Source organism: Peromyscus eremicus, chromosome 19, assembly GCF_949786415.1.
Source record: "Peromyscus eremicus chromosome 19, PerEre_H2_v1, whole genome shotgun sequence".
In the NCBI taxonomy this organism is placed as follows: domain Eukaryota; kingdom Metazoa; phylum Chordata; class Mammalia; order Rodentia; family Cricetidae; genus Peromyscus; species Peromyscus eremicus.
The window spans coordinates 56,051,636-56,073,524 of NC_081435.1; the positions used below are offsets into that span (position 1 = coordinate 56,051,636).

The window sequence follows — 21,889 nt, forward strand, 5'->3', positions numbered from 1 at the left end:
CTGACCAAGCAAGACAAACATTGCTGTTTTCTCTCATATGTGGATCCCAGCTTTTGCAGATAAAAGCATTTACATATGTAAACAAGTGTATGACATGAAAGTGAAGTGGGAGTATCTTAGAAAAGTAAGGGACAAGTGGGAGGGAAGAAAGTGAAGGATTTAAAGACACCCTTAAATTAAATGTTGTCAAATGTATACTTAAAAAGGGTTTATGAAATCCATCAAAATGGCAATGACTTTACATCTATATCTGTATCTATAATTTTTTGGCTTTTTGAGACAGGGTTTCTCTGAGTATCAGAATCCTAGCTGTCTTGGAACTTGCTTTATAAACCAGGTTAGCCTCGAACTCACAGAGATCCGCCTGCCTCTGTCACCCCAGTGCTGGGATTAAAGACGTGCACCACCACGCCTGGCCCAGCCCTGCTAATAAACATATTTTTTAAAGTCACCTCCAGAAACACTCTCAGTACAAAATCCACAGCAATATAAAACCAACGGGAAAGTTAGACACAAGCTTGAAACATTTATAACTACATCTAAGTTAAAATAGAGGTTGTTATTGACAATAACCACCTTAAAAGTCAACAGGTAACTGTATCTTCAAAACACAGTAACAACAAACACCGAGATTAGTGTCTGATTAAATATTAGGTACTACAGCCTGGGTTGACATATATTACTCATCACACATAGATTCAATTAAACATTCCTTTCAACTCTAGAAAAAACCTGTTTTAAAAGAATTTTTTTCTGCTTGGAAGAGATGTCAACTTTCAGCTCAGCAGTCAGAGTGATGCAGGAGAACTGTCACTTTCTGTAGTGTCTATTTAGAGAGACTAAACTCTTTATACTTTCTGTCCTCACAGAACAAAATCATTCTTAAGAAGCTCCAACATCTTATCTACATGTTAGAAACAATATGTTTCAAAAACTACATTCAATCTAAAAACAGAAACCACACATTTTAAGTTCATCTCTGAGAGATATATTCTAGCTTTCTTATAAATGGTTTCAAGCAAATTCTGTTAGGTTTTAAAAAGATACAATTTTTTTTTCTTGGAGATTCAGTTATCCATTATGTATGTACTATGTAGCAGGTGCTGTTTAATGAACCTGAGCTAAATCACGGAGGAACATGATGGTTCCAGTCTCAGCAGACAGAGCTCATAATCTGGCAAAGGAACACCCTTAGCCAGCTGTTTTTTTCTCTCTGAACGTGATAAATGGAGTGTTAAGAATTGTAAAAATAATTTTGAAAAATCTATGGGTTGGTAAACTTTCAGTTCTGAGTGTGACCTTCTAGGAGATCCTGTTTGATTATTAGCATAGAGGTCCTGGGTCCAAATCTTGGTTCCACCATTTATTTACTAGACCGACCTTGGCAAACAAACTCAATCCTCATCTGTAAAACAAAGATAATCCTAACTGGGTTACACAAGAGAATGAGCAAGGAATGTGTGAAACAGCAGGAAATACGAAAGTATTAGCTATTATTTCAACCCAGTTTCCAGAAAACCAGACAATAATGGGGACAAAGGTAACTGTGAGAACACTTTTTTCTGGTGCATACAGTTCCTCCCTACTTTAATACTTTCAAGAATCTTTTCTCTATGTCATTTTACAAGAGTCAAACTCCTCAAAGAGTAAAGTTTGAATATCTCCTTAATAACATCAATTCATTGTGGGAATCTTATAAACAGGAAGTTAAGAGGCTTTAATTCCATTAAGAGAAAAATGTAAGACGTGTGGCTGGAGGTCTGCCTGTAATCCCTGCATAAGGTAGGCCTGACACAGCAGGATCATGAGTTTAAGTCCAGCCTGGGCTATATAATGAAATTTTGTTTTTTAAAGTCAAAATTAGGGTTATGTTCTCTAAGACGACAACAGCAATTATGGGGGTGGGGGGAGAAACAACAAAATAAAACTCAATCATTGGATCCAACAAGCTCCAATGCTTCAATATGCACACAGCACTTTGGGGCTCTAGGTCCCACAAGACCTTTGCATTAGTCAATATTCATGAACGGAAGTTAACTCTTAAACTGGATAATGGCATACAATAAAACACAATCCCAGTTATCTGAAATTGATTTCTCATAGCTGTTAAAAGTAAGCCGTTTAGTTCAAGGTTTATAAAAGAGTCAACAACCTCAGAAGGGCTAATGTCCACAAATTGCAAGCGGGAGCTATATACTACAAACTCTACACCAAGGCCATGTTAATAAAATTGCCTACGAACAAACAGGTAGACGAGCAAAACACACGTTCAAAGCTGCTTTGGACGGATCAGATTTGCTGAAGAGTAATTCAGAATACATTGGAAATCTGATTGTGGTTTTCCCACAACTCCGATGGAGGGATGGCGAGGCACGTTAATGTGCTGGTGTGTAAACTGTCTCAATGCACAAGTAGACTCTACGTTCTGACCCTAATCTTGAGGTGGAAACCTGTAACGGTATGCCTCCCTGGAGAGCATGGCACGACTACAAACAAGGCGATAAGAAATGGCTCATCGGTCCCAAAGGTGAAGCTGCGGGTTATTTTTGAAAGGACACCCCAACTACTCCGGACGGAAGAGCAGGGCGTTAAGGATCATAACGCGAGAAGGTGTAAAAAGGGCACCAGGAGGCGCGAGGTCGGCCAGGACTCCTGAAGGACCTAGGACAGGGGTGACCTCTTTCGACTGCCGCTGGCCGTGGGGTCGGGAGTGCTGACGACTCCCGCCCGCAGGAGGGAGGCCGCCACCGACCGCCCCGCTGCCGTCAGTCACGCGCCCGCCGTGAAGGTGCCCGCTGGCCCCCTCCCGACGCCCCACTTGCGAACCATGGCCCCAGGCTACCTCTCAGGATGTGTGTGTTGGGGGGCTCTCCACGGAATCCCGCCGCACGGGCCGGAAGAAGCTGCCTCGGCAAGGCGACCCGGCCAAGCGTGGGGCAGGGTGCCGTGTCGCAGGACTCGGGGCGAACGCTCGGCCTCCACCGCCCAGGCCAGCCGCGCCCACTAGCAACGCGCTCCGACCCTCCCTGCCCGCTCGCAGGGCCACAGGCACGCCGCCGCGCGAGGAACCCTGGGACTCGTAGTTCCGGCGCGGAGGAAGCCCCGCCCCGCGCCTGACCCTCGAGTTCCTTGATCCCGGGCGCACTCCCCGGAAGTGACGCAACAAGGCCACGCGTGGCGCCGGCCGGCGTTTCCGCAAACAGAATCGTGGATGACTGTGTGGGTGAGTGTGGCGTTCGGCGTTCTGGCCTTGCCTTGCTTCTTTGTCTTTAGTCTTGCGCGCTGAGAGACAGGCCGAACGCCCGGACGCCTGCCTGGCTGGGCTCGCTTCCCTTTCGCCTCTGGTCTTGGCTTCATGGCGTGTATTGTGCCCGTAGCCGGAAGCGGTGTGAGCACGGCTTGTCTTGAGACGGTGGGCGCTGTTGCTCCTCCAGAGCACACTAGGTCAGGGGAGGAGAAGCTCCAGCGCGTCTGCTCGGGCCGAGGGCCTGTGATGAGGCTGCGGTGGGCCGGGTGAGGTGTTGGGAGCCAAAGAGGGTTTGTTCTGTCTGGAGCAGTGCCGTAGGAACCTGAACCAGAGGTTGAGTAACAGCTGGGCCGGTGAGGGGAACAGATGCATTTAGTTGGAGAACGGCTTGCCTCCCCCTCCCCCACCTCTTCTGTTTCACGCTCCCCACCTCCTGTTTTATTGTCTTGTACCCTGCTCTAGACAGTCAAGGTGGTCCGTCGAGGTCATGCTTGACCACTAGCTAGCAGGCAGAAACTGGGATGACCGAGAAAAAATGGTTTACTTTAGGGGGGGGCCTTACCTAAAGGGGCGAACTTATGGAGGGTCATAGCCAGTGCCCAACCCAACAAGCGTGGTTCCGCCCCCTCAGTAAAAACCAATGAACAGAGCCAAGTTAATAATGAAAAGCAGAAAGAGGAGATTGACTCTGTGTGGACCCCTTGGGAAGTGGCACCGAGATACCCGTCTGAGAACCCTTCCATCTTTGTGGGTCCTGAAATGAGGGTGAGGTTTAAATAGGAGGCAAGAAAAATGCAGTCTGGCCAAGGTGTGGTCCCGCCTACCATTTTGCATCTTTCTCTGGGCTTCAGTGCATTCCTGTAAGATGTTCTTACTCCCGTTGGCTTGCTTCTTTCTTTCCTCTCAGCTTAAGATTCCTAGGGGAAATATTCATTCACAGTCTCTTTCTCTCCCATCTCTCCCTCCCTTTTCCGCCGTCTCTCTCGTCTCTCTCGGTGTTCATTGTTTCAACAATTTAATAGATCAAGAGACCCTAGTATCTCTAGAATATCTTGGTTTCTGTGAGGCAAGTTACAGTGTGATTGCAGCCAGGTCAAAATATTCATCTCCATGTCAGTCTACTTTTTACCATAAATTCCCTTCTCCGTTCTATCAGGACATCTCTCAAGTATTTTCATTATCATTGTTGATAGTTTTATTATAATCATTATTGATGCAAAGCTAAGCATCAAACCCAGAGCCTAGAGAATGCTCTGGTGAACAAGAATTCCTGGAAAGAAGCTCTGACTACAAAGCTGTTGACTGATTTTTAGGATCTGGGTGATTTTTTAAAACTTCAGTGATTCTGATAAGATGGAATGTTCCAAGTCTAGATCCTACTTATCTTGGCCCATCTTTAGCCTCCTCATTAGCCATTCTGCTCTGTATGCGACCTAATGTGACCATTAGGTAAATCTTTAGGAATGTGTAAACAGACCTCTGGTTCTGACCAACTAAAAGGCCAAGGATTCTGTCAGATAGCATTTAGGTCTTATAACTGAGATTTCCTTGCTCTTCTGTGACCCTCCTACCTGATATTTCTGCCAATGTATTTGAGAAGTGTCTGGACTTAAGATTTCCTTTCTTTTGTTACTATAAAACTTACTGGAACTGTTAGCATGTTAGAACATGGAATTTGAGTAACCTAAATCTGTGTCCCTTAGCCATTGTCACACAAATTTGGCTCCAGAATAAACTATCCACTATCCTTTTTTGAGGTAAGAGCTATTGCTATCTTGTATACTAAGTAAAACGCTCTGTAATTGAGTTGTTTGACATATAATTCTAGACATTCATAACCATTTTATAGTTTTGAATGCTTTTATGACAGCTAATCTGTGGAAGTATAGACTGTCCAAATAAATACCAATACTAATTTTAGGCAGCAGTTACAGCTAGCAGTAATATTTTGCATGGTTTCATGATTGTTGTTTTTTGTTTTTTGGAGCCAATCTTGGAACTCACTTTGTAGACCAGGCTGGTCTCGAACTCACAGAGATCCATCTGCCTCTGCCTCCCAAGTGCTGGGAACAAAGGTGTGCACCACTGACTGGCGGTTTCATGATTGTAAAAGGAAGTTTCTTTTAGGCATTAAATAGTAGAGAAGTAAGAGTTTTGACAATTGGATGAGCAGTTTTCCTTGATACTGATTTATAGTAGTTACTCTGTAACTTACTTTCCTAGTTGATTTTGTTTCTTCTCTGATTCAGTTGTTCCTCTGTAATATATTTTGGTATTTTGTTACTTTGAGTCAGTACTCAAAGTTAGTGAAAACTATTGTCTCCTGAAATTCTTCCCAGTTTCCCTTGACTTGTTTTTACTAATTTACCTCTTAGTTACTTTTCTATTGCTGTGATAAGACAGACATTGTGACCAAAGCAGACTTTTAGAAGTGTTTATTTGGGGCTTACAGTTTCAGAGGGTTAGAGTCCATGACCATCATGCCAGGGACATGGTAGCAGGCAGGCAGGCAGGCATAGTTCTGGAACAATAGCTAAGAGTTTACATCTTGATTCAGAAGCACAGGCAAAGTGCTATCTGGGAATGGCCTGACTTCTGAAACTATAGAGCCCAGTCATGGTGACATGACCTCTACCAAGGCCACACCTGGTCCTTCCCAAACTGTAGCACCGAGATCAAGTATTCAAATATATGAGCCTGTGGGGGCTATTCTCATTCAAACCACTGCATGTCTTCATTACTTTTAGAACCTAAAATGTCATGGTCTCTAATTGTTTTGATTTTTGATTTCCCTTTTTCATTTCTTTCAGTAACACAGCTTGATATTTTAGTAGAAGTATTTAAGTTGTGAATTTAGTGATTAGAGTTCACATTGCACTTCTTTGTAGTAGTAGTAGGTTGGCAAATAAATTGAGTGAATAAGTCGACCATTAACAATTCCTTTGTAATAGATGACTTTCTTCCTCCCATTTTACACAAATGCCTTAGAACATACTTGAAAGTGATTTAATGGTTGGTACACTGAAGGCTGAGTCTTCAAGGTATTCTAAAGCTATCTCCTCTCTTTACTTCCTGTACGATTACAGGGTTCATTATTAAGTAAGGATTTCAAGAGTCTTGACTTTCTGTATTATTTTTGCATAGTCAGAATACCTAAGCGAGCAACTTAGAGAAAGGAAAGATTTATTTTAACTCATAATTTTGGAGATTTCAGGCCATACTACTTGATTTTGATGATTTGGGGCCTGTGGTAAGGCAGGCCATTATGCTGATGAGAGTGTGTAAAGGAGGAGGCAGTTTACCTCATGATAGTCAAGAAGTAACTACTGACAACTAGGTATAATTTACATGCATTCTCTAAACAGACTTTACCTCCCTAAAGTCTCTAGAACCTCCCCAAATAGTGCTGCTAGCTGAAGACCAACCAAGCATTCAGCACATAAGCCTGTGGGGGAAATTTCACAAACAGTAACACTGTACTCCAGCTTCAGAGTTCCATGACTGTTTGATAATGCAAATGCTTGTAGCCCACTCTCACTCAGTCCCCACTCTCAGTCCTCACAGTTAGCAGTTCCAGTACTGTTCAAAGTCTCTTGACACTCAGGGCAGGCCCTTTGCTGTGAGACACTGTAAGATAAAAAGAAAATTACATGGTAATTCTGGTGGGAACCCGAAAGATTAGAATGCCAGCAGGAATACAGTGAGCCAGGCTTAAGAGGTCTCAGGTCTCGGAACAAGGATGCTTTGGGGAATTGGACTACAGGCCATTCACACTATGTTCTGGTAAAAAGTTTGTAAAGATTTGTCCCTGCTGTTAAACTTTGTCTCAGACTAACTTTAAAGACTAATTAATCTAGTGGAAGAAATGTCAACATTCAAGCTATTGCATGCTTTTTTTTTTTGTTTTGTTTTTGCTTTTTGAGATGGAGCTTACTGTGTAGCCCTAGCTGGCCTGGAACTCTATATAGATTTGGCTCCAACTCACAGAGATCCTCTGATCTTTGCCAGCCAAGTGCTGGGAGTAAAGGCACATACCACCGTGCTCAGCTTGTAGCATGGTTATCAGTAACTACTTCTTACCAGCTTTACAGTGAGAATCAAGAGCAGAAATTTGAAGTTTGATCAAATTACTGTGTTGCAACATATCAGGCCCATATACACATATTGTTTCAAATTCTTTCAAAGGCGGCTGCACCACATTGTCAGGTAGTCACAGTGTAAGCAACCCTACTTCTCTGGTATCAGTCTTAGTTACTTTTTCATCGTTGTGACCAGATACCAGAGAAAGTGATTTAAGGGAAGCAGGATTACTTTGTCTTGTATTATTTGAGGTTTCAGTTTGTGGTGGTTTGGCTTCTTGCACTTGGGCAAAATACCATGGCAACAGTAGTGTGTGACCAAGGAGCTTCACTTTATAGTGATGGACAGGAGGCAAAGAGCAAGTTGTCAAGGATGGGCATAACTTTCAGTGGTATCTGTCAAGTGACCTACTTCCTCCAAACTAGTCCCCATGTTCTTGTAATACTACTATATATTTATAACTTCATATATAAGCATTTTTGTAGTCCTGATGTGCACAACCTTTTGACATTATGAAATAATGTCATCTATAAAGTTCATGCTTGAGATTTGCACTGAATAGTTTATGATTTTTTGTTGGGCCACATTCACAGCTGTAACAAATGGCCATAAGTGGTCCTGGACCATAGGTTAGACATGCCTGCATAACTGAAATTGTTTTGAACTCCTGAAACTAAATGACCAACTTTATTAAAATTATCTTAGATCTTTGTTGTTGTTGTTGTTGTTGTTGTTTTGTTTTGTTTTTGTTTTTCGAGACAGTTTATTTATTTGTTTTGCCTGCATGTATGTCTGTGTGAGAGTGTCAGGGAATTGAAGCCGGGTCCACCAGAAGAGCAGTCGGCGCTCTTAACCATCTCTCCAGCCCCCTTAGATCTTAACATTAGTGTTTATAAATAATACCTTTTTTTCTTGCCATTACAGTGTTGATTCATGAGTTTTTGCTGTCAGTTCAAGTAACTAGAAATGGAAAGTTCTGCAAAAGCAGACAAACATGAAAAGATGTCTTTTGACAAGGCAAAAGTGTCCATAGATTCTGAAACAGCATCCCCTCCCAGTGTTAATGAGTCCATTGCTGCATCTGGGCCAAGGCTTTCTGAAAAGACTCCTGCGTGCCAGCAGGCAGATAAACCAAGAGCGAGGAAAGAGTTTGAAGATGACCAGGCAGAGGAGAATTCAAGTTACGTGGAGGATTCTCCAGCCAAGAAAAGAAAACTTGATGTTGAAATCATCTTAGAGGAAAAGTGCACTGGTGATGATGGAGGCGTTTCAAAGAAAAGGAAACTGGAGGGGGGCGATGTTTCCGAAGATGAACCTTCCTCTGGAGAGGTTACCCAGAGAAAGAGAAAACTACAATCCGAGGATGCTCCAGAAAAGCGGAAAGTATGCTTTGTGTATATTTTATCTGTAATTCAGTGTGTTAACCAGAAGTATGGAACAGTCGTGGGGATACATATGTATCTTAAGGCACAATAGACTCTTAAAATTAAAATTTTGTTAAGGTGAAAGTTGTGCTGTTAACATTTTCATGTTATTTTGGAACTCCTATTTGTCCAGAACCTTGAAAGGTAGTTTCTGTAGTTTGCTTTTTACTAATTTTTTTTTGAAAGATGGCAGTATGTGGCCCACTTGATTTACCCTTTGTCCTTTTTTTCCCTCTCCTTTTTAAAGATTATTTATTTTATGTGCATTGGTGTTTTGCCTCAATGTATGTCTGTGTGAGGGTTTTGGATCTCCTAGAAGGAGTACAGACAGTTGTGAACTGCCATGTGGGTGTTGGGACTTGAACCTGGGCCCTCTGGAAGAGCAGCCAGTTCTCTCAACCACTGAGCCATGTCTCCAGCCCCCTCGTTGTCCTTTTTTATCAGGTGTTTCAAAGTGTTGCCTGATGATCAGTTAAAGTAATAAAGTCAAAATTGTGCCCACCTTTACTCTCCATTATTAATATGCTACACTATAATTGTTTGCAGCTTCTAGTATGGTTTGCGTAGTTATTTAGTATAATTTTGGTTAAGTTGATGTAAAAGGCTGATATCGAGCAAATGGTAACAAACATTTACCATATTGCAAAGGATTCTGAGGCTGAGTCTGGGATTGGCGAGAAAGACTACTTTACAAATTAGTAACATTTGCCGGGCGGTGGTGGCGCACGCCTTTAATCCCAGCACTCGGGAGGCAGAGCCAGGCGGATCTCTGTGAGTTCGAGGCCAGCCTGGGCTACCAAGTGAGTTCCAGGAAAAGGCGCAAAGCTACACAGAGAAACCCTGTCTCGAAAAACCAAAAAAAAAAAAAAAAAAACCAAATTAGTAACATTTGTTATCAGTCCTGAAGAAGAAAGTAGCAGGCCAGGCTTTCACCAGTGGTGTCCTGGTGAAAAGGTGAGCTAATATGTTAAATGTGGGTTTTAAGACTTAGATTGGCAGATTTTTTTTTTCTAGTAAAAATGTACCCTTAAATTTGATACGTAAAGTAAGCAAAGAAAGAATTAGGTCCTTTGAAAAGGGAGATAGCAGATGCTGGAGGCCTTTACCTACTATGGATTTTTTGTAGAGTGCCTAAGGTTTTACTAAATGCAGATAGAAAATTGTTGCATTAGATTAATAATGTGTAATAAAAGTCACTGATATTGAGTGTAACCTCCTAAATTCTAACTCATATACATTATGTAATCATAACAATAATTTCCTACTGATATTAAAGTATAGTAGCTTATTTCTCTTATTCCCTTTTAAGAAGTTTATCTATTGACTGTAATTTATTGTTAAATAAATCAAAACTCTGGAAAAAGAGTAGTTTCCTTAAAACACGTAGCCTTAAATTATATAGGTGAGGATCACAATGAAGACCTTAAGCTGGGAGACTTTCCATAAAGAATTGGAGACACCTCTTAGGTACACTAGTAACTGCTGTATTACTGTGGGGCCAGCCATCGCTCTGTGAAATGCCCTTCAGTTGGGTTTGCTCCTTCCACAGTCAGGTGGTCTGGGGCCTTTGCTTACTTTCTAGGTCATGCTCTAACCCTTGACTTTTGTCATTTTGGTTTCAGAAGCTGGAGGAAGGTCACAGTTCTGCCGTGGCTGCCCACTATAACGAGCTTCAGGAAGTGGGGCTGGAGAAGCGCAGTCAGAGTCGCATTTTTTACCTGAGAAACTTTAATAATTGGATTAAAAGTATTCTTATTGGTATGATTGGTTTTTACCCTTTAGTTAAGAGATTTAAAATTTGATTGAATTATATTTTACAGGCTGGACATTGAAGCCAAGGGTGCATGCATTGGAAGTGCTCTCCACAGCCCATTTCTTTGTTGTTGTTTTTTCTCCTCTCTTTTTTTAATCATATATCAAGCTTCAAAGGCTGTTATTTGTTTTTCATTTTGTGATCACACTTTGGCTTTAAAAAGCTAGAGAGCCAAATAAATTCTTGTTTGCTGTTGGTTAATGGTATCGGAAATTAATGATGTTGAGTTGATAGTAAGTTAAATAGGCTTTCATCTGACAGTGTGCTTTTTTATACCTATAGTTAATGGTCCCCAAGGCTGTTAGACAGTTGTCTTTAATAGTTTTAGTGCGGTGGCACGTGGGATTGAACATTGAGTTTTTGTTATGTCAGGGAAAGACAGTGTTATGATGAGTCTACCTGCAAGCCTTCAGTGAATTGACATCAGTTATCATAGAGCTTGTTTGTCTTACATGCTTTCTTGGGAAAAATAATGTTTACTTTGAGAACTGGTAAAGACATACAGGTTTGGAGCTAACATTTTTGTCCGTGGAAACTCACCTTTCAAATTAAAATGGAAATAAATGGAGAAAGTAGGATTTAGAATGTAGTATTACTTCCTTTAGTTAAATCAAGTTTTTTGTTTTTCTTTTCTTTTTGTCTGATTTTTTTGATTCAGACAAGTAAATTTTAGTGGGAAGTCTGGCAAGTTGACTTTATGTTTATGCACTTAACATGTCATTTTGTTATTTTGGTGAATAAGTATAAGATTCATGGCAGAAACTTAAATATGGAATACTTATGGTGCTATTTAAATCTATATTGAAAGGCAGAAATATTTGTACTGAATATTTTAGCTACCCAAATAGTACATACACAAATTATAGAGTACACAAAGTAATAAAACAGGAAAAATAAGTGTAAGATTCATTATTGTATCAAGTTTTAGTACTGCTGAATACTTCATTTATCTCAGGCTATTAATAAGCCTTTTAAACCATTGTTTGAACTTTTGCTTGTTTAGGAGGTAAAAGATGTTATAGTTTTTGGGTATTTCTTAAGCCTGACTATAGAGAATAGCAATCAATTACTATTATCTGTAACTACTTCAGTTTAAGTATGTATGAAGTTAAACATTGGCTTATGGGAAGAAATACAAATTAGTTTCTCTCATCACAAATGTAGCTTTTTTAAAAAATTAGAACTTAAATATTACGTAATGTTGACTCAAATTTTGAAAATAGCCTTCAAAAAACCACTTTACCATTGTAAATGGTATATGTGTACCCTTTAATGCTAGCGCTCAAGTTGTTACTATGTTAGATTTTGGAATACAGATTACAATATATAATACGTTAATGTGTTACATATAATTCATATGCTTTGTCAGACAGAAGTTAGTGGGTTTTAAAGAAGTGGCTGTAGTAAAAATAGAGGAAATGCAGTGTGATTTATTTCTTTCTTTTTCAGGGGAGTTTTTAGAAAAGGTACGACAAAGAAAAAATCGTGATCTCACTGTTTTGGACCTGGGATGTGGAAAAGGTGGAGATTTGCTCAAGTGGAGGAAGGGGAGAATTAGCAGGCTGGTGTGTGCTGGTAAGACAGATACTGACATAGTAAAGAATTACTTTGGGGGCCAGTGAAATGGCTGGGGGTGCGGGGGGAGGGGGAGTAGAAGCATTTGCCATGCAGGTCTGGCAGCTTGAGTTCAATCCCCAGACACCACGTAAAGGTGGAAGGGAAGATGCTTGCTTGTGCTTGGTCTCGCCCTTGCTCATACACACATGCATATGGTGACAGTAATAATAGCTGAGTAACTAATGAGTGTTAACGATCAGAATTGTTTTAGTCAGCTAGGTGAATGGGGAACTAGAAGGTTCTCCTTGCTAGCATGATGCTAAGGTATCTTAAGGCAACTTTTCTCCTGAGACCTATGCATATGATAAATGTTTTGAAAAATTTGTTAAGTCTTTCCTGATGGTTTTGTTACAGTTAATGTTAACTTGTCCTTCCCAAAAGGAAAGATATATTTTGTTGTTATTATTATTATTATTATTATTATTATTATTATTATATTATTCCCACCAGGCATCATGTTCTGCTTGATGAGTTGCAGGAAGTATAACAGCGTTGCCTCCAAAAGTACTGCTCAAATCAGTAGTTTCTTTTTTCCCCCTTTTTTGTTTTATGAGCCTTATATACAAAAAATATTACTGAAGAATTAATGATTCTTTGTGTGGCTATAGTTGTTGATGTTTGACCATGTTAGAAATTGAGGCTATGATTTTTAATTCATACAAATAAAGTTTAATGGGAATTCTGGCAAGTTGACTCTGACATGTGTTTCTACATTTAATGTGTCATTTTGTTACTTTGGTGACTAAGCAGTTGTAAATGAAAGGTAGTGGTAGCCTTTTCAGATAATTGTGGTTATTCGTCTTTGGTGAGCAGTCAACAAGTGGCAGTCTGGTAAGGTTAGTTATAATGTCAATCTGAAGCCTTATTGACAGATGTTACATATTCCTTACCTTCACACTCACTGGTCTGTCTTACAGTCTAAAAATGGTTTTTATAATACCTGGAAAATGCTGTGACTGACGTCAAGAAATCAAATTTGCTTAATATTACCAGTCACAAAAGTGATTGATACAAGAGGTTTTCTTTCTTTCTTTCTTTCTTTCTTTCTTTCTTTCTTTCTTTCTTTCTTTCTTTCTTTTTTCTTCCTTTCTTTCAGAACTGTATTTATTTTTTTTTTACTTGAAGTCAAATTTTATCTCTGGTAACAAGTACTATGCATTGTGTCCCTTAAAATGACCCTGTTCATCTTCAAAAATACATGTATAATAGTCAGATTTTGAGAGTCATTTTTTTTTTTTTTTTTTAAGATTTATTTATGCCGGGCGGTGGTGGCTCATGCCTTTAATCCCAGCACTCGGGAGGCAGAGCCAAGCGGATCTCTGTGAGTTCGAGGCCAACCTGGTCTACAGAGTGAGATCCAGGACAGGCTCCAAAGCTACACAGAGAAACCCTGTCTTGAAAAAACAAACAAACAAACAAAAAAGATATATTTATTTATTTATTTATTGTGTATACCGTGTTCTGCCTGCATATGTGCCTGCAGGCCAGAAGAAGGCATCAGATCTCATTATAGATGGTTGTGAGCCGTCATGTGGGTGCTGGGAATTGAACTCAGGACCTTTGGAAGAGCAGCCAGTGCTCTTGACCTCTGAGCCATCTCTCCAGCCCAAGAGTCATTCTTTCAAGTTAAAGTGACTTATTTCAAACACATGACCAGTATTAGCTGTAGCAAGCTTTTTCTTTTGGGCCATCAACCAGCTTCTAACTCATGACACGGAGACTTACTAGTTTTGAATGCTTGGTCTAGCTTAGGCTTGTTTTTGACTAGCTCTTTTAACTTCAGTTAACCTGTTTCTTTTTGTCTACCTTTTGCCTTGGTGCTTTTTACTTTTCTTTCCTTCTGTATATCTTTATTTTACTGCTTCTCTTGGCTAGCTGGCTGGCTGGCTGGTGCCTGGCTTCTTGCTCCCGAGGTGTGATCGCCCTTGTTCTCGTCTCCTCCTCCTTCCTCTTCTTCTCTCCAGCCTAAATTTCTCCTCCTATTTATTCTCTCTGCCTGCCAGCTCCACCTATCCTTCTCCTGCCTAGCTCTTTATTAGACCAAGCAGGTACCTTAGGCAGGCAAGCTAAAACAAATGCAACACACCTTTACATAATTAAACACACATCCTCACATTGTTAAACAAATGCAGCATAAACAAATGTAACATACTTTCACATAGTTAAAGTAATATTCCACAACAATTAGCTCACAACTCAGAAGGCATATGCTAGGTGCTGCTGGTAACAAGAGAAGTTTGCTCCAGACTTTACCATGGTGGTGTTCAGAGATAGGAATCAAATGGCCAAGATTGACTTCTTACTGCTTTATGAAGGATATTCTAAATGAAAACTGGCTTTCCCTCCTGGCATGTGATAGTGAAGAACACAGGCCACCTACACAGTAGCCATCATCTCTCTGTCACGAGTGCAAGTTGAAAGCAAGGACGAGAACAGAAACATTTCAGTGTGAAAACAGTAACTTGGTATTTACAAAATGAGCTTGTAGATGGTGTTAAGTTTTATAGTTCAAATTGGAATCTAAGTTGTCTGCCTCATATTTTTTTTTAAGATTTATTTATTTATTATGTGTACAGTGTTCTGTCTGCATGTATGCCTGCACACCAGAAGAAGGCACCAGATCTCATTACAGATGGTTGTGAGCCACCATGTGGTTGCTGGGAAATGAACTCAGGACCTCTGGAAGAGCAGCCAATGCCCTTAACCCCTGAGCCGTCTCTCCAGCCCCTGTCTGCCTCATATTTTAAATGAGCCTTTAAAACCTGGGGCTGGCAAGATTGTCAGGCATCAAAGCCCTTGCTGCCTCAGCCTGACAACTGAGCTTGGATCTCTAGATCCCATGATGAAGGGAGAGAAGCAGTTCCTGAGAGCTGTCCTCTGACTTCCACACACCTGATAACGATGATAAAACTGATCATCCGGCACTTGCCCAGCATAAGTACTGTGAAGAAAGCCTTTGTCTAAAGGAACTAGATGGAACCCCACAGCCATTTCCTTGTCGTATGCCTGAATTTCATGCCCCACCCGCCCCAGCTTATCAGTCGAGTTGCTCTTTTGTGTTAATACTTACTAACACCCTTTACCCTTGTAGATATTGCTGATGTTTCTATGAAACAATGTCAACAGCGTTACGAAGACATGAGATGTCGTCGTGATAATGAATATATTTTTAATGCAGAGTTTATAACTGCTGATTGTTCAAAGGTACAGAACCTTTGTTTTAATTTTGAGATTTATTTTTTTATTTTATGTGGATAAATGTTTGCCTGTGTATGTGTTATGTACACCACATGCATGCTTGGTACCTTTGGAGGCCAGAAGAGGGTATCGAATCCTCTGGAACTGGAAGTAAGAACAATTATAAGCTGCCATGTAGGTTCTTGGAATCAAACCAGAATCCTCTCCAAGAGCAGCAAGTGCTCTTAACTGCTGAGCCATCTGTGCAGCCTCATCGTTTAAAATTTGTTTTCTCCCTACGGTGTTGGGGATCAAATGCAGGGCCTCGTGCATGCTACATCTCCCATTTATAAAACTGACTCATTTGTTAAAATGTGTGTGAAACATTAAAAATCTTAAGGCATGCATTTTCAGTTTCTACTGGAAATTTATCCTTGGGTACTTTTAGGAAAGGTTTACCTTTAATAATTGGATATTTGAAATCCCTTCATTGCTTTTTGATTTGGTCAGGATTTGTTTTTTAATAGTTATACCTTAGTGTCCCCAGAAGCTCAAAGTCACATGTATGAAGTGACATAATATTTGTGGGTAACTACACACATACTCATGCATTTTTAAAGCGTGTTTGGATGATTTTATTACTGTATCTAATGCAGTGAAAGTGCTACATAACTAGTCACACTGTGTTGTTTAGGAAGTAAGCATCACGGAAAAGAAGTCTACAGGTTTGTTTAAACAATACATTTTCCTCTTTTGTATCTTCAGTCCATCGTTGGTTGACTTCACTGTTGAAGAACGTAAGGATATGAAGGGCCGCTTTATTCTGTAATAGACCTGTACTTAAAAGTGTGTTTGCTTCAACTTGTGTTTTATAAGAGGGTTTTCCTGTCATGCTGGGATCACTGTGTGTTTTCTACCTTCCATTTGTTTCTGAAATTCTGAACTGAATGGATGTCTCACTGGGAACTTGATGTTCTTTGTCTTTACGTATTATATTTTAAAACGTTTAAGTGGTACATGTTTAGTAGTCATATTTTGTTTGCAGCCTTGAAAATGAGGATGAAAAAAACAAATGCTGCTAAAATAGTTCATACTTAAGCACTGTATCTTTTAGATGCCAAAGACTGAATGTTTTTTGTTTTTATTACCCAAGTTATTGAATGTCAGTATTTCTGTGTCTGTGAGTATAGTGTGCGTGTGTGTGTGTGTGTGTGTGTGTGTGTCAGAATGGGGTTTCATATGTGACAGAGATGCCACAGGGGGTCAGAGGGTTCCGGTCTTCACCTTCCACTTTGTTTGAGGTGAAGCCTCCCTTGTTTGCTTCTGTTCTTTATATCCCAGGCTAGTTGGCCTGTGAGCTTCCAGAGGATTTTCCTGTGTCCACCTTATCTCAGGAGAAGGGTGGGGCTGCTGACCCATCTACCATGTCCTGATTTACCTGTATCCCAGGAACCTAAAGTCGGGTTGTCAGGCTTGCAGGACAAGCACTTTTACCTACCGAGTTATCTCTCTGGCCTGACCTATATTTTAAACATGATTTCAGAATCCCCAGATTTTAAAACACTATGAAAATCAGAATCAAGATTATTTTATATGTATGTGTTGGGTAGGTGGGGGAGGACATCCTCATGTGGATGCATATGTGTGTATTTGCCAGGTGTTGACTTCAGGGGTTGCTCTTCGTTTTCTGAGCAGAATTTCTCCCAGAGGCCTTGGGATCCTCGATTAGGCTGGCTGGCTGGCCAGTAAGCTTGTGCTACTGCTTCTCTGTCCCCCCGTTGAAATTACAATCACACAAAACTGCACCCAGTTTTTTTACATTGGTTCTGGACAACTAACTCAGAAACTTTCACTTGTGCACTCTACCCAGACCTGCAAATTGTTTTCGGCCAGGGTAAGAATACTCCTTTTAAATGGTCCTTGTTAAAGTATGTACATGACAAGAAAAGGAAATGTATAGGTGCTGTCAGGGAATGTTTACTTTAAGAACCCGACATTCTAGTAATGTACTAAAGCCACTGTTAATCTGTTTTGTATTCGTTTGGAATCTAAACCATTTACGTTTGTTACAGGAACTTTTGGTTGAAAAATTCCATGACTCAGAAATGCGCTTTGACATCTGCAGCTGTCAGTTTGCCTGTCACTACGCCTTTGAGTCCTTGGAGCAGGCTGACATGATGCTTCGAAATGCTTGCGGAAGGCTTAACCCTGGGGGCTATTTTATCGGCACCACTCCCAATAGCTTCGAACTGATGTAAGTAACTTGAATCCAATTAAAATTAGTCAGATACCTTTAAAAATTGCATCATGTAGTTTTTCACATGCATGATTTGATTGATAGGATCAAAAATGTTAATCATAATTCTTTTATTTTGGTTGTGGAATAACCCTGATAGAAGACGCCTTGAGGCTTCAGAAACAGAATCATTTGGAAATGAAATATACACTGTGAAATTCCAGAAGAAAGGAAGTTATCCTTTATTTGGCTGCAAATATGACTTCAACTTGGAAGGTGTTGTGGATGTCCCTGAATTCTTGGTCTATTTTCCATTGCTAACTGAGTAAGAATGTCTTGATCTGTTGCTTTTTCTTTCCCCTCATCCCTTCTCCTAAGGGGACAAAAGTAATGTTGCTATTCATACTGTATTTTAAATGCAACCCCAAGAAAAAGCCTTGGCTGCAGAAGTGGTGTCCTCTTTAAATAGCTTTCTTTCCTAAGAGAAGGGAGCCAGCCGCTTCTACTCAAGGTAGAAGGTAACGGACCCTATAGGTAGCAGACACCACTTTGATAATAGAAAAATGAGAAAGTCTAAGATCCTCCCTTTGAAAGAGCTTATCAAAATTTGTGTTTCAGTACTGCCCATGGAGTAGTTGTTTTGTTTTGTTTATTTTCCCTTTTTCTTTTTTCTTTCTTTTTTTGAGACACGGTCTCTATTATGTAGTCCTGGCTGTCCTGGAACTTGCTATGTAGACCAGGCTGGCCTTGAACCACACAAAGAACTACCTGCCTCTGTCTCCATAGTGCTGGGATTAAAGGCGTGTAACCACCATGCCCATCTTCCTACAGTGTTGATTATAAAGTCATGATTCCTGGTTATATTCCTCCTGTCCACATTAATTCCTAAGAATTCTAGTGAACTGCAAGCACAGGAGAAATTGAAGGTACTGGACTTTTATCATGTGGCTTCAAGACTGTGTGAGATAGACAGATAGACTGATAGACAGACAGACAGACACATTAATCTGCAGGATTTCCCTACACCCGAATATAATAAAAGCAAACTTAGATAGAGGCTATATACACATGACCAAATTTAATTTTGTACGTTTTAAAAACAAATGTTTTCTAATTTGAATATTAACTGAAGAAGCAGGACGGTTTTTGCTTACCTAGATTTAGCTGGTGATTATTTTGATCTAGACTCAGTCACCTTGTAAAGTTGTCACATAAGGTTTTTTTGAGTTGTGCTAGCTTGGTGGCTCATCCTTGTAGTCCCACACTCAAGAGACTGATGCAGGAGGCCAGCCTGGGCTACAGTTAAGACTGTCCCAAAACAAGGGAAGCAAGTGGAGAGCTGGGGCTAGAGAAAGGGGAGGGAAGAGAAAATCAAGTAGTGAAGCATGGCAGGACTTGAAAACTGAACACAGTGTTGTAGATATAAGCTGCCAACAAACGGAGATTTTAAGTCAGTGTGCTTTTCATTCTAAATCGTTCAGCTGTTTTGTATGTTAGCGTGGTGGGTTTGCTGAACAAAATTAGTAGTTTTAGTAGACTCTGAAAAATAAAAGAATAAAGTGAAAACTATTGTTTAATGCTAAGCAAACTTAGCATTATTTTCTACTTAAATTACTTGAACATAATAAACTTAGAAAGTCATAGATTCTTGCTTTAATATATAATTGTTTTCATCTCATTAATTTTTTTTTGAGAATTTCATGTAAGAGGTACAGTTTTGATGAAATCCATCCCTTCCTCCCCATATTCACTTCTTTCCATGTTCCTTCCACATCCTCACAAATTATTTTCCTTTTCTATTATTATTATTATTATTTATTATTATTATTATTTAACCGATTAAGTCCAATTGCTGTTGCCCATATCCTCATGGCCTTTTCTTATTGCTTGTGTTTTGTGATGGGATTGATCATCTGGAGTTAGTTTGTTGCTTGTGGGTTTGATAAGAGTTTCTATTCTACCTATGTTGAGTGGGAATCTGTTTCTGATTTTTCTGTTAACTAAATGTGGTTGATTTAATCTTAGGTAGGAGCTTCCAGGTCTGTTAATTAAATACTTGTTTTGGTTTTTGACTGTGAGGCTCAGGTGATTCCAATGCAGGTGTTTTCAGTAGATTAATTATAGCCAGTGTGTGTGATTGGCTCAGTGAGGTCCTGGAAAGTTCAGGTGTGGTTGAGATGCCTAAACACTAATGGAAGTGTAGGCCAGTGCTTGGGCAAAGGTTCTGGAGTTGAGGGAGTAGAGAAGGGACCTTACCAGCATGTGTCACAGGTGGGGCAAGAACTGAAGAGAGTGTCTTATTGTGGGGAGCTGAGGAGTCACACCAAGAAAGCCTGCTTATGTTCCTCCTTCCTGGGGCTGAGTCAGGGGAAGGGCAGTGTGGATGGAAGGAAAGACACAATAGTCTTACCAGGAAAACCCATGGCTATAGCCTGATATATTTGTGCAAGCATTTGGTGATCTAAATGTTAAATCTAAAAATGTTGAGGTTGAGATGGCTTCATGCCATTTAATTAAGAAACTAAACAATAATGTAATTAACTTATTGAATGAAAAGTCAATTCAAATTGCTCAAATTGGGTTCTTTGTAATGATGTGTCCCCCCCCCCCTTTTTTTTCTCGACTATAACTTGCTTTTGTTTCTAGTGGCTTGTCATGTCTAGGAGATTTATTATAATTGAGTTGCCTTAAATAAAAGAAGTACTTATCTATACTCATGCTTTTCTCTCCAAGAAAGGCTCACTCGGTTAACAACCCAGTCTCCATGTGTGCCTTCTGCAGTGGACAAGTGCAGGAGCCTCTGCCATGCCTCGTACCTTCTCCTCCCAACTGTCTCCTCCCACTAAGCTTTGTCTTGTATGTTTGTCCCCCTTTCCCCACTCCCTGAAATCATTTCCAGGAAGAGAATTGTTAAGACTAATGTTTAAGTTGAATGGGATATGGATGTAGAAGACAGGAATGATGTTCCTACAAAACTCAGCAAGTGGCAAAGAGGCTGAGCCAAGAAGAGGGGGGCAAACTAGCAGGGCTAAACCAGACTAGCTGCTAAAGGCAGCAGTATCATGTTAGAATTGAGTGGCTCGGAGACCATGCTCAAGGATTTTGAATTATGTCCTGGAGCCCAGTGAAGGAAACTCCAAAGGATAGTAAGAGGACCAACTTTGTATATTTGAAAGCTTAATCTGGCTGTACCTGGGAAAGTTCATTGACGGAGAGTAGGACTGGAAGCAGGGGACAGCATGGTGGTGCTAGTGATTGGTGCAGGCTGGCAGTGAATGGATGTGGTGAGAAGTGGAGCTGTTTGAAGTAGACATGTTGTGGGTAAGAGAAAGAGAACTTTCTGATGTATTGACCACAGGGAGTGGAGTATAGAAGAAGGTGGATGAATTCACTGCATTGATGAAGACGAGAAGTTAGAGAGTGTCTGACACATCCAGGGATGATAGCTAATGAGCAATGATGTTAATTAGTGTCACAGAAAATTGAACTCGAGACAGCTTCCAACATTCCATGTAGTTGGTATAGCAAAGTAAGTAGGTTCTGGGGCAAACTTCAAAACCTTAACAGTTAAAGGGAGACCTGTAAACAATCTCTAAGAAGCCATCCAAGATAGACTTTTGATTAAAAAAAAAAAAAAGTTTATCTTACCAGAGAATACAGGAGATAAGAATGAATTTTTTTTTTTTTTTTTTTTGTCCGAGACAGGGTTTCTCTGTGTAGTTTTGGTACCTGTCCTGGATCTTGCTCTATAGACCAGGCTGGCCTCGAACTCAGAGATCTCTGATGTCTCTCTGATCTGCTCCAAACTACCAAGCACCTTGGCCCTGCCCTCTACCTAGGTGAAAGTTTCTTCACTTGCTTCCCTGCAGTTGATACATCTTAGTTTTGTTCTGCCTCCCAGGTGCTGGGATTAAAGGCATGTGTACCGCCGCTGCCCAGCTTAAAAATGAATATTCTAAGAAAGATGTTGGCATCATTTGTAGATGTGGGGAAGTAAATAAAGTAGAGCTGATAGAAAAGTGCTCTTATGTGGCCCTTTGTTCCATGACCTATTGGTCACGCTAAAGGAAGACATATCTGCAGCTTATAGATATTTAGAATGTTTGTTTCTTCATAGACATGTAAGTTGTTACTCATCTTCCATTTGTATTTTTGTTCAACATAAGTAAAGAGTACCCTTTCTAGTTAAACCCAGATGTCACTGCTCTCACTTATAAAGTCAACTATGAAATTAAAGGAACCGAGAGATGGCACTTACTGCCAAGCATGATGACCCGAATTCAGTCCCTGGGACC

At 40.4% G+C, this 21,889-nt stretch overlaps 2 protein-coding genes across 3 annotated transcripts in view; one reads left to right on the forward strand and one right to left on the reverse strand.

Annotated features, from left to right (window-relative positions):
* The window catches only part of Fam210a (family with sequence similarity 210 member A), a 24,917-nt gene extending 21,812 nt beyond the window's left edge, over window positions 1-3,105 (reverse strand). Inside the window, exon 1 of the mRNA XM_059246625.1 lies at window positions 2,843-3,105. The gene's annotated coding sequence lies outside the window, so the exon portion shown is untranslated. The remainder of the gene's footprint in view (window positions 1-2,842) is intronic.
* Window positions 3,102-21,889, forward strand: part of Rnmt (RNA guanine-7 methyltransferase) — a 27,533-nt gene continuing 8,745 nt past the window's right edge. Inside the window, exons 1-7 of one of the 2 annotated variants that reach the window (XM_059246624.1) lie at window positions 3,102-3,223; window positions 8,252-8,710; window positions 10,377-10,509; window positions 12,014-12,139; window positions 15,273-15,385; window positions 17,431-17,612; window positions 17,755-17,919. In XM_059246624.1, the coding sequence (XP_059102607.1) occupies window positions 8,294-8,710; window positions 10,377-10,509; window positions 12,014-12,139; window positions 15,273-15,385; window positions 17,431-17,612; window positions 17,755-17,919 (1,136 nt within the window). In that variant the 5' untranslated portion in view covers window positions 3,102-3,223; window positions 8,252-8,293. Of the gene's footprint in view, window positions 3,224-8,251; window positions 8,711-10,373; window positions 10,510-12,013; window positions 12,140-15,272; window positions 15,386-17,430; window positions 17,613-17,754; window positions 17,920-21,889 lie in introns of both variants that reach the window. The other variant, XM_059246623.1, reaches the window with a different exon arrangement.